General features: G+C 39.9%; 1 protein-coding gene across 1 annotated transcript in view; it reads left to right on the forward strand.

The window, feature by feature from the left end:
- ATSAC1 (Phosphoinositide phosphatase family protein) overlaps positions 1-12,226 on the forward strand; it is a 309,707-nt gene that overhangs the window by 22,656 nt on the left and 274,825 nt on the right. The window contains exon 3 of the mRNA XM_089411723.1: positions 2,273-2,438. Within this exon, the coding sequence (XP_089267849.1) occupies positions 2,273-2,438 (166 nt within the window). The remainder of the gene's footprint in view (positions 1-2,272; positions 2,439-12,226) is intronic.

The raw sequence follows: 12,226 nt of genomic DNA on the forward strand, positions 1-12,226 counted from the left end.
TGTTGGAGTGCCCTATAGGTTGGAGCTTGTAAATCAGGGAGTTGGAGCCTCCTTCAGTTGGAGTTGAAAATCTTGGAAGTTGGAGCTTCCTATTGATGTAAATTTTTGAAGACAAATATTAAGAAGTGCTCGGTGGTTTTTCTCTTGGAGAAGTTTCCACCAAAAAAGATTGGTGTATTTCTTTGATGTCATGCATTGTTGAGTGGTGTTGTTTACTGATTTATGTTTGAACTAATGTTAATGTTAATTTGAATGCTCTGTAGATTAAAATTAACTAATTTATGATCTAATGATGCTTTGTAAAACAAATTAGGAATATGTTGAAGGGAAATGAATGAACTAGCCTTGAAATATTGTTTGGAGATAGAGCATCATCTATGTGTAAAATTTCAAAATTCCTTAAACCGAAATCCCTTCTGCAACAATTGATGATATTTCTCCTACTTGTTAGATTTACATGAACAAGTTATTTGCAGTTTCCTATGGCAAACATTGAAATACATACACTGTAGCCTACACCACTTAAAATGATATGCCAAAACAAGAAACTAAACAATAGAGAAAGATGCAACACAAATGACACAATTGATTTTGGACAAACGTCCTCGAAAAAACCCAATGCGGGAAAACCGGTGCAACAGCTCTGAGGGTTTTTATTATTAAGCAGAAGTTATTTCTGAATACAACCTCTGGATGCCTTGCTGGCAATCCAGTATAGAGCATATCACTCGGCAGAAGAAATTAGTGATATTACCTCACTCTACACTACTAGTCCTGGCTGTTTCGGCCACTGAACCAACGAGTCCCCGGCTACTTCTGCGCTACCCCTGCGTGGGCGTGCGTCAACCTCTAAGGCATTGCGTCACCTCTGCTGGGAATCGATTTGCCCTCTGGAGCTGATTCCAGCCCTCCCAGCTCAGAATATCTAACTCTCCAGCAAATTCAGACTTTTGTGTGGAAGGCTTTTGCGCTGCTTTGCGTGGGCCCTTCTTGGCTTTGCGTCACCCTCTCTGCCAACTGCGCTGCCTCTTTTTTGTGTCTGTCTGCCTCTCTGCTAAGTATTCTTGGCTCTGGAGAAGATCCTCCAGCCAAAACTCTCTTTGCCCCTCTTTGCGTGATCACGACGAAATCACTGCGCTGCCTCTAGCTTTAGCAATTCGATCTCGTTGATCAACTCTGTGTGTGTCTTCCAAATGACCCTCAAGCCTCCTTAAATAATCTTCTTGTTGACATTCAATGGCCCAGATTAGAATGGTTAAGATCATTTCTACTTGATCTTTGTCTTCTTCTAGAAGTTACACCCACAGTTAGATTAATACCCATTAATGATTTTAATTTCCTAAGTTTAGACTTAGGGACCCATTAAAAAAAATTAATTATTTTTAATAAAATTGTCTTCGGTTGGAATTTCCCAAAACGTTTTCTGGGTTCTTTGGAATACATGTGCCCAAGCCTCACTGCAAAATTTGAGACTTAGAGCACATCCGATGCTACTAGAAATCAACATTAAACAACCACAGACAAGTAAAAATATGTCAATTAAACTGCTGAAAGGTACAATCATGTGAAATTTGGAGTGCTGTTTGAGAAATGTTTCGCAATGAAAGATTGTAAAATTTTCTGAAGTTGCTTGGTGGAATCATGCGAGATATAATGGATCGTTCTTAAGAGAATCAAAAGTTTAGCATGTATTGAGTCAAATCAAATTATTGGATGAATAGTAAGTAAAATATTATCTTGGAATTAGCTCCTGTAATTGAGTGCTAGGGGATCGAGTTCGACATAGCTTTGGAGTCTGTGGAGAAGTCTATAGTAAAGTGATCTGTGCTTTGGTACTGTAATAAAATAATCTCACATCATAAGTAAATAGTTTTTCATTTGAGTAGAACTCAGACAGTATATATCTCAATCATCTTTCTCAATTTTGTTAGAAATTAAAACTATATGGATATATTGACTTGCATGCATATATTTGCAAATTGCTTCTAGCAGAAAGTGATATACATGGAAACCTTTTTTTTTTGGATTGATGAAGATTTAAGATTGTAAATTTGTAATGTTTCACTTTTCTTAGAGTATTTTCCCCAAACACTTTTCTTAGAGTATACTTTTTATCCTAAATTCTTTCTTTATCCAGGTCAAACTATGGTTTGGGTGATTTGTATCTTCGCAATTTTCTTTGATATCTTCAATAATATATGCTAATGCGTGGCAGAGTATACAATTTATTGATGACTGCAAAAGACACTGAATATAATAAGGTTCTTTGCAGGATGCATCAAGTTTCTGGAGTCACATTATCTCATACTTGTTACTAAGCGTCGCCAAATAGGCAGTATTTGTGGACATGCCATTTATAGCATCGAAGAGTCACAAGTAATAACCATACCTCATTCATCAGTACAGACTGACTTGGCACATTCTAAGGCAGAAATAAGGTCATCTCTTTCCTTTTCCACCTATAATTCTGAATAATCTTTGATGTTAACTGTTGCAAATCCATTCATCAGAGGGCATTGAAATAAATGCATTTTGTGTTTAATTATCCTCTGTATCTTGGTCATCCATCGCTGCAAAAAACTATCAAAGATTTCCTTGATATTTGTGCTGCTGTTACCTTTCTCTTTCTTTTAAATTTTGCCTTCAGGATGGCCCTCTAGCTAATCTGAACTCCAGGGATATGCTTGAATAAGTCAAAAGGAGGATTACATATTGAACATACCTGCTCAGTTTTCTCTAGATATAGTGCAAAAGTATGATTAACAGCTCTTCCATTCTCTCTATGGTTTTGATGGGACTGGAACAGGTCATGAAGAATGAGTTGGGGACATGTATCTGAAATGTAGAGAGGGAAAAATGGCAAAGAGAGAAAGAGTGGATGCCTTATTGGATATATAGCATCAGATGATGAAACTGCCTAAACAAGTGCTGCTGATTTGCACTATTCTTATGATCTCTTTTGATGACAAATCCTGTTGTCTCTAAACATTTTTCTGCATAATATAATGTAAACACCAGCTATTAGTGCTCGAAGGAGCCACTTTACTTATGCACAGAGAGAAAAAAATTGTAGAAATTCTATGAGTATGCCAAAAATTTATTTCAAGGCAAAAGATGCCTTACGTTGTAGTAGAAATTAATGTTGAACTAAACAATGTGGAGCACACAGAGAGAATAGACTTCTATTGAATTTACATATTCCAGTCTGACTTTATCACCTTGTTACTCATGTACTGATGACTTTGTTTTAAAACCTAGCAAGATTGTTAGAGTGATGTAGGGTTACAAATCTTGGAGTACCAGAGATGTTGAGGTTCTCATGCAACTCTACGGTGACCACATGTCCCCAAGCTGGAGCTAGATGTTACCCATCCATATACATGGGTAGCCCTAGTAGAATTTTTTCTCCTATGATAGAGATTTCCAGCCACCAGTCACAAATGTTCTTCACCTCTTGACAACAAAGATCATTCTTCCATGATCCACATTGTACTGATGATGACCAACATTCTCCACATACAACAGCCCCTCATATGCCCCTTAAAGATATATCATGCTCAACCCACTTACCTGATCAACATCCTCATGTGCTGATCCAGGAGGATCTCGAGACACCAAGGGGATGGATAAAGGCTCGAAATTCAAAATGGCAGAAAGGAGAATTTGATGGCATCAGTTGAGAGGGCTCGTCTTCCTGATCGCGATGGCATGAACGGTTTGTCAATCTGAGCTCGAGCTCTTCAAAGATTGGTATGGCAGAGGAAAAAAGTTTAAAAATAATATGTATATTATAACTATGGCATACGGTTGTTTTTAAAATGGTATATGATATTTATATATGTCAAACCAATAAACGTTTTATAATTTTATCCGCCCTAAGGTTATATAAACTCAGTTTTTAACCATTTGACGGAGAGAGATCAACGGGCACGGATTTTGAGACCAGGTGGCGGAACCCTGAGTAGCTGAGAAAAACTGATGGAACCTTGCTTGAGCAGCGTTTTTGCAGGAAGGTGATTTTGGTCCAGACTCAGAATTGGGCAAGTTTTATATGGATTTTGCACCTCTCAACGACAGGAATCCATTGGTGGTGTCAGTTTCTGCAACAGAGCTCTCCAATTTTTGGGCACTTTTCAGCATGGAGGTATAATGCTCCATTTTGTAAATTGATGAATGTAACTTCTTTTGATGCCATTTTTAATGAATGAAGGCCTCCCCATTGATCGAGCAGGGCCCGGAGACGTAGTCCAGGAGGGACGAACTCCGTTATCAAGTTCTTGTCTTCTTGTCTTCTTATGCTCTCATTCTTATTTCTCTCACATGTGCACATTTAAAGTTTCTCTTTGGTTAAGCTACAAAATGTATATGTAATTCTTTTAATGCATCTTTAAACAAAAGATAACCTGGATCAAGTGGTATCGGAGCAGGGGTTTTTAGATGTTAATTGCATGGTTGTATGCTAACGAGAAACAGGGTCCGAAGAGGCGAAGGGGAGTTACAGCCTTTTGATCCCGAGGTAGGACGTGCACATCAAAGAGCGAACATGGTAGATGACGAGGCTCAATATGATGAGGAGCGGAATTTCCGCAAGACTTTTTACATAATGGCAGATCATGTTGACTAGTTATTCTCGAGGCTTGAAAAGCGTGAAAGTGCAGAAGGACAAGGTTCAGTGCATGAAGACGATGATGGAGGAGATCCACCTCCTTCTCCTTCCACAAGTGGAAGTTCCTCTTCTTCTTCTCACTATCATAATAATCGAAATTCCAAAGATGCATCTAAGAAACCTTTTTTTAAGTTAGATGTTAAATTTGATCTCCCCATGTACAATGGTGAAAGCAATGCAAAAAAACTTATTAATTGGATTAGGCAGATTGAGATCTACTGCAGGATTCAGCAGATCGTGGAGGATGAAGCAAAGATTCAGTTGGCGTCTTTGCGATTAACCAACACTGCTCTCGTTTGGTGGGAGAGCAAAGTGCAAAGCAGCAACAATGTTGGTAATCTTTATTCCTCTTGGCCTAATTTCATTTCTGCATTAAAGGCACAATTTTATCCGTTGGGTTACAAGCAAAAAGCTTTAATGAACTGGCAGTATTTAAGGCAAGGTAAAGGTCAGGATGTTCAGAGTTTTACAGAAGAATTTAGGAAGCAATCACTAAATTTGGGTATTGCACTTGATACACCTGAAATTGTAACTAAATACATTGGATCGTTACATAATTATATTAGGCATTCATTGCTATTGTTTGAACCAACCACCATTGATGCGGCTAGTGTGAAGGCCATTCATATTGAGAACAGGGGCAAATGTGACAAAGATGACCAATCAAAGAGAACTGCAACAGCCAAGAGAAGGGGAGCAAAACCCTCTTGTACACATTGTGGGAAAGAGGGGCATGATGAAGGAGGTTGCTGGAAGTTGCATCCTGAGTTGAGACTTGAGAGGAATGACAGAAAGGGGAAACAGAAGGCTGCTGCCACTGTGCAACAAAGCCAAGATTCCGAGCCAGAGGAAGATGGGAAAGTCATAGCTACGGGATTTGCATGAGGTAGGCCCGTTGACTTGGGGTCTGACTCCGGTAACGAGACGAAGTTCGCAACCTTTGGGATCGCTGCAGTAGGACCCATCGATTTGGGGTCTGATTCTGGCCATGAATCAAGAATTTCAACCAATATAACAAAAAGGACACTTCCCTCAGCAAAACTTGAAGAGATCAACCACCGCCTTCAAACAGAGAATGCTGAGCTAAGGAGACTTCTACAGGAGACAGGGGATGAAAATCAAAGATTAGTACGCCAGTTGCAGGCCATGGAGCAAAGCTATCGCGAGGTAAAAAGCGATTCTCCAATTTCATGTGAATTTCATGATGATGAGTTTGCTGCTTTTGAAAAACATACTACAGGGATTGGATCCAAGCTAATGAAGAAAATGGGATATCAAGGAAAGGGCCTCGACACCCAAGGCCCAGGCATCATAAACCCCATCAAAGTCAAGGAGTTGCCGCGTTATGTAGGACTCGGATACGTCCGAAAGGAGATGGGGAAAAACTCTGATATGGCTAGTAACTAGCCAACGACAGATGACAAAATTCCTTCCTCACAATCCAGCGATAGTGAAGGCTCCATGGACACCTTTCAAAGGAAAACCAAGGGGAAGCGCCCCAAGATAGCCCCGAAGGTTTGGAGGAGAAAGAATCGTTGTAGTCATTGTAACAAAGAGGGACACCAACAAACCACATGTCCGATGCTTCATGCTTTGGAACCATTGCCAGATAAACCGAAAGATGAATATGTGCAACCGATACAACCACCCCGTCCACGATGGTCTGCTTTATTGAGTTGGTTTTTTTAAGGGTAATAACTTGTTATGGCCACCATTGTAAATCATTTGTTGCATTTTAGTGTAAAAATGATGAGATGTTTCCATCACCTGATCAGCAACAATGTTGTATGGTCATGTTTGAGTTGTATTTTGAGTTGCATGTTAAACTATGAAAATGTTGTTTGGCCTTATGAATGTAAATCATGGGTTGTAGTGATGATGTGTTTTCCATCACTTGTTGGAGCAACCATGATAAGTCGGCCTTGTTGTCATAACTGGGGTATTGAGTCCATCTTATTGTAAATTTGACCACTGAGTGTGATAAACTTGTGGCAAGTATGGGACATTTTGGGTCATTAGTTTGGTCATGTTATTTGAAAAAGCAATGTACTACAGGTTGCAGAGGTAGCAGGTGTCGGTTTGTCGCATAAGGCTCCGAAGGACAAAGGTGAAGGAGATAGAAGCGAGACCTTTTCAGGGTGCTTGTGATGCAGACAGGGTATAGAAGAAGTTGTAGAGTATCTTTCATGCTTTTGGAGGACCAAAAGCTCCTCAGTGGGGAGGATTGATCCAGGAGGATCTCGAGACACCAAGGGGATGGATAAAAGCTCGAAATTCAAAATGGCAGAAAGGAGAATTTGATGGCATCAGTTGAGAGGGCTCGTCTTCCTGATCGCGATGGCGCGAATGGTTTGTCAATCTGAGCTCGAACTCTTTAAAGATTGGTATGGCAGAGGAAAAATGGGGTCCACAGTGCGCCACATGGCATCCCAATCAGCATGGGGGACCCACATGGCAGCCCTTTATTAGCCTCCTAAACCTACACAACGAAACATGGGATATTTTGGTTATAACTACAATTTTATATAGTTATTCAAATTAACTACAATTTTATATAGTTATTCAAATTAACTATATAAGTAAAAACATATATTTTACCAAATCAAAAAAATAACAACCAAAATATGTATATAAAAAAACCATATAATAATATGGTATATCCCATCCAACATATGGTACAAACCAACGTAACAACACAAACCATATATAGCATATGGTTATATAACAAAAGGTGGAAGGTTATAACCAACGTGTGATATGTATATACCATATATGGTAAAGGTTTGTAACCATCAAATATACGCATGCCATATAAAACACATCCCAACAAAGGTTATGGGACCAACGAATAAGGGAGGCAATACGTGGCAGCATGGTTGTAACCAATGTAAACAAGTTATAACGTGTCCAATACGTAATGGTTATGCTTGGTATATGGTAAAGATTGCAACGGAGTTATATGAAGATACAACATGGTTAGGGGCAGCCACGTGGTGGTCCCGCCGCCCACACACATCAACGTACAGCACCAGATTTCTGTAGGTTGCGGATGGGATGGGTGCAGTCCCGTGGAGTGCGGGCCCACGCCCCAATGAAGTTTAAAAATAATATATGTATTATAACTATGGCATACGATTGTTTTTAAAATGGCATATGATATTTATATATGTCAAACCATTAACCATATTATAATTTTATCCGCCCTAAGGTTATATAAACTCAATTTTTAACCATTTGACGGAGAGAGATCAACGGGCACGGATTTTGAGACCAGGTGGTGGAACCCTGAGCAGCTGAGAAAAACTGATGGAACCTTGCTTGAGCAACATTTTTGCAGGAAGGTGATTTTGGTCTAGACTCAAAATTGGGCAAGTTTTATATGGATTTTGCACCTCTCAACGATAGGAATCCATTGGTGGTGTCAGTTTCTGCAACAGAGCTCTCCAATTTTTGGGCACTTTTCAACATGGAGGTACAATGCTCCATTTTGTAAACTGATGAATGTAACTTCTTTTGATGCCATTTTTAATGAATGAAGGCCTCCCCATTGATCGAGCAGGGCCCGGAGACATAGTCCAGGAGGGACGAACTGTGTTATCAAGTTCTTTTCTTCTTGTCTTCTTAGGCTCTCCTTCTTCTTTCTCTCACATGTGCACATTTAAAGGTTCTCTTTGGTTAAGCTACAAACTGTATATGTAATTATTTTAATGCATCTTTAAGCAAAAGATAACCTGGATCATGTGATGATGGTGGCTCAACACAGGAGGTACATTATTCATTGTTTCATAAGAAGTGTTTACATTTAATTTATCAGGCATTTAAGTAAGGATCATGGGTTGAAGACAAAGAGTGAATCCCGAGGCTTGGACGTATGCTTGTTGCCTTATTTCACCTTGGTGGTCATCAATTCCTTCTAGTCAAGTGTAACCGTCCCAGGGCTTTTCTTTCCTTGTGTAGAAGGGGCACAAATAGGAGGCGTAGATATAAATGGCGTGCTCATATCCTTCCATACTTGAAACTTTCCATTTATCTTCTCTCTATTTTCCCTAATTTTGAGTTGGTTGTTTTAGTTGTTTGTATTGGTTACTTGTTTGTCTCATCCCATGAGATGAAAGGGCTTGGAAATGCCTAGAGTTTGATGCTATTGCAAGAAAGAATAGAAGAGCATGTACCAAATTTTAAAATGCAAAATAAAGGCAGGGGATGAATCATAGTCAAAGGCCAAGTTAGCTTGAGTTCCACCCCTTCATGTGAGGCCATCACACTAGTTGCATGCATATCATGATCTATCAAAGGGACTTAAAAGAACATCCCAACTGCTATGAGCAATGAATTTCCCATACTAAAAGGGGGAATAAAAAAAAAATCAATGAAGCTTGTAAAACGAGCTAATCAAAGAATATTGGAAAGTTAATTTAGGGGTGGAAAAAGCAGTGTTGAGGAAAGGGTAATTCAAGCACAAAACCACTCCCTCTTGAAAGGTGCTCATGGATGATGGTTTTGCATAACTCATGTATAAGTCTATGACAACAATCATGAAGTTCAACTCAAAGCATATCACTTACCACATACACCTATTAGTTGAAGGGTTGGCCTAGGAATTGTTCCTCTCTTTCATTGTTATTTGGGAGCACCTAATAGGGGTAGTTGATGACCCTCCCATACCTAAGCTTGACAACTTGTGTAAGTTCATGAGCCTGTGTGAAGTTTGATAACAACCATGAAGTTCACCTCTAATCACATCACTTACCACATACACCTACTAATTGAAGGGTTCCCTAGGAACTATTCCCCTTCCTGGGGCCTTTTCTTTCATTGTTATTTGGGAGCATCTAATCGGGGTACCTAATGACCCTTCCATACCTAAACTTGACAACTTGTGTAAGTTCATGAGCTAGTCTGAAGTTGAAGAAGATACCTAATGTGATTTACTTACATGGCTTTTGCATTGAATATGATGCTCGTTTTATGTCACATTGACTCATGTATGCATGCTAGTTGATCTAACTTAGTTCCTTGAGCCATGTTGAACACCCTTTGACTTGATGATGGACATTTAAGCCTTTATGATGATCATTGGGCTATGTGATGACTTGGCACCTTGTTAGATAGACTCCACCACATATTGGACCATGGACATTGCACCTTGGAGCTAGGGTATTGCATCTTGTATTTAGGACATTGCTTGGATGACTTGATGTGTCACTTGCAGAGGGCATGAAAACCCCTTGATGGTGTTGCAACCTTTGATGATGTTGAGCATGGCTTGATGACATGGGCCATGGCACTTTATGATGAACATACACCTTTTTGGAGAGGCAATGGAGCCCTTTTCCCTTGATGATGTCATGATGATGATGGAGTATGTTGCACATATGATGGCACATCACACTTGATGGGACACTTGTGTGAGCCAACCTAGCACATTTGATGATGTGACATGACCTTTTGATGAGGATACATGATCTTTTGATGATAAATTGTACCTTTTGGGGAGAGACATGACTTTTGGAGCCTTTAACGCCCCTTTTGGAGATGAATTCAATTTTATGAGGCTTCTACACTCACACATGTGGCACTTTTGGATGATATTTTCATGTTTTAGTATTGTATCAATGTTGTTGCAAAATCTAGCAGGCCTTGGAGAGGGGTACCCTACAAGGCTATTACTAGACCAAGAGACAACAATGGGTAGTGGCCCATAGTCACCACATACAAAAGCCCTTGCTCTTTACAGATTTTCATCGATGAGAGGACTCTCGTTATGTGAGAAGGTCACCTAATGGATATTCTAGGGTTAGGGTACAAGGTGACTCAACAAGGCCCTCTACAAGAAAGGCACAATTTAGGCTCAAGGCTCTAATAGGAGGCAATTCTATTTCTTGATGAAGACCTATGAGATAAACAACAAGTCCTAGGGCTTGATGGGTAAGTTGAGTGTTGGGATGGCCAAAGGTCAAGGCAAGAGAAAGTGTCTGAAACAATCAATATTAGCAAGATCAAGGCTCATGAAACTCTCAAACAGGCACCTAAGTTGAAGCAAGAAGGGAAGGCCAAACAGAGCCAGAGTGGAGGAGGAGCTTCACAAAATAAAAAGGAGGACATGAGCAAAGTCAAGTGCTTTGCATGTTACAAGTTCAAGCATTTTTCTAGTCAGTGTCCAAACAAAAAGAAAGGCAAGGAAAATACAACTATGACATCGACTACATATACGGAAGAGATGGATGAAAAGTTTGAGAATTTTTTTCCTTGGTGCCTTGCCTTGCGTTCAACATCTATTTCTTTTTGCCTAGCTTTTTTTTCCTCAAACTTCTCAAATTTTTCTATCAACTCCTTCCTAATATCCCTAATTTGTTCTGCTGGTGCTGCACATGGAGCAATTTGGCCTCTAATACTAGCCAAGTGTTGTTTCAGCGTATGAATGCCCCCTCCATCTCCCTTGATTTTTCTATGACAATTTGCAATGCATTTGATTATCAATCATCTCAGCATATGGCCAAGCAACATCTTTCATTCTAGGAGCCATTTTTTGATATTTGGACTTGGAAATGAAAGGAAACAAATCTGAAAATGAAAAGAAAAAAAAACTCTTCAATGTTCATTTCTTTTACAAAATTACTCTTTTCAATTTCCAGATTTGCAAAAAAACGAAAAACACAAGCAAAGGCAGATGTGAGAAGTGAAAAAAAAATACCTCTATGTTCTAGCCTCCTCAATGCTACTCCAATAAACCAACTCATCAATACTGCTCCAATGACTACCCAAGAAGCTCCTCAATGTTGCTTCAATGATTGCCCAAGAATCCTCACTGCTGCTCCAAAAACCAACTTCACAACTCTTCACAAACTCCTCACAAATTCTCACACAAATGCAATGAGATATCTGTGAGGAAATGTGAGGGGGTTGGGTAGCTTTTATAGGCTTGGGAGAGGTTAGATGGACAAACATAAAACCTAAAACCAAAAAATAAGTGAGTTTGGAGTCCACATTCCCTCCAAAATGCTCCGCTGATCGGTTTACATTGGACTCGGCCAAGCTGGTTGGTTTGTTACTGAACCGACTGAGTCAGTGACCGACTCGACTGGTTCGGTAACAAACCGGCCAATGAATTGGTTTTTGTGCCGAGCTAGCCTGGGCAGGGGTCCGGCTTAGTCGGCTCGGCCGAAATTTAAAACACTGGTTGGAGCCAAATGTTACCCCTGATGTCAACATGGGTACACATACAATTTTTCAATGCATTCATCACCATTGTATGCCTAAGGTCACAAGTTAACACCTTGTAACAACCATGTGAGGCCCAGTATTAGGTGTTCTATACCTTGTGTTTGGTCGACCATGGTCGGTCCCTTTGGGTACATCTCTAGTTCCTTTTGTTGTAGATAGGATTGAAGGGCCTTGTATGGGCATATTTGGGACTCGTGGTTTGTAGGAATCTCATCTTATGTAGGGGTGATCAATAACGTATGGGCTAGCCCAGCTCGCGTCAAGGTGCACCTATGTCTCACCACATGGTTATGTGTTTATTGAGTTCGTACTGGCCTTGGCCATGGTGTAGTATCC

The sequence above is a fragment of the Pinus tabuliformis genome, chromosome 3_1 (genome assembly GCF_031772625.1).
Source record: "Pinus tabuliformis cultivar Carrire ecotype Pingquan chromosome 3_1, CPIR1, whole genome shotgun sequence".
Taxonomy (NCBI): domain Eukaryota; kingdom Viridiplantae; phylum Streptophyta; class Pinopsida; order Pinales; family Pinaceae; genus Pinus; species Pinus tabuliformis.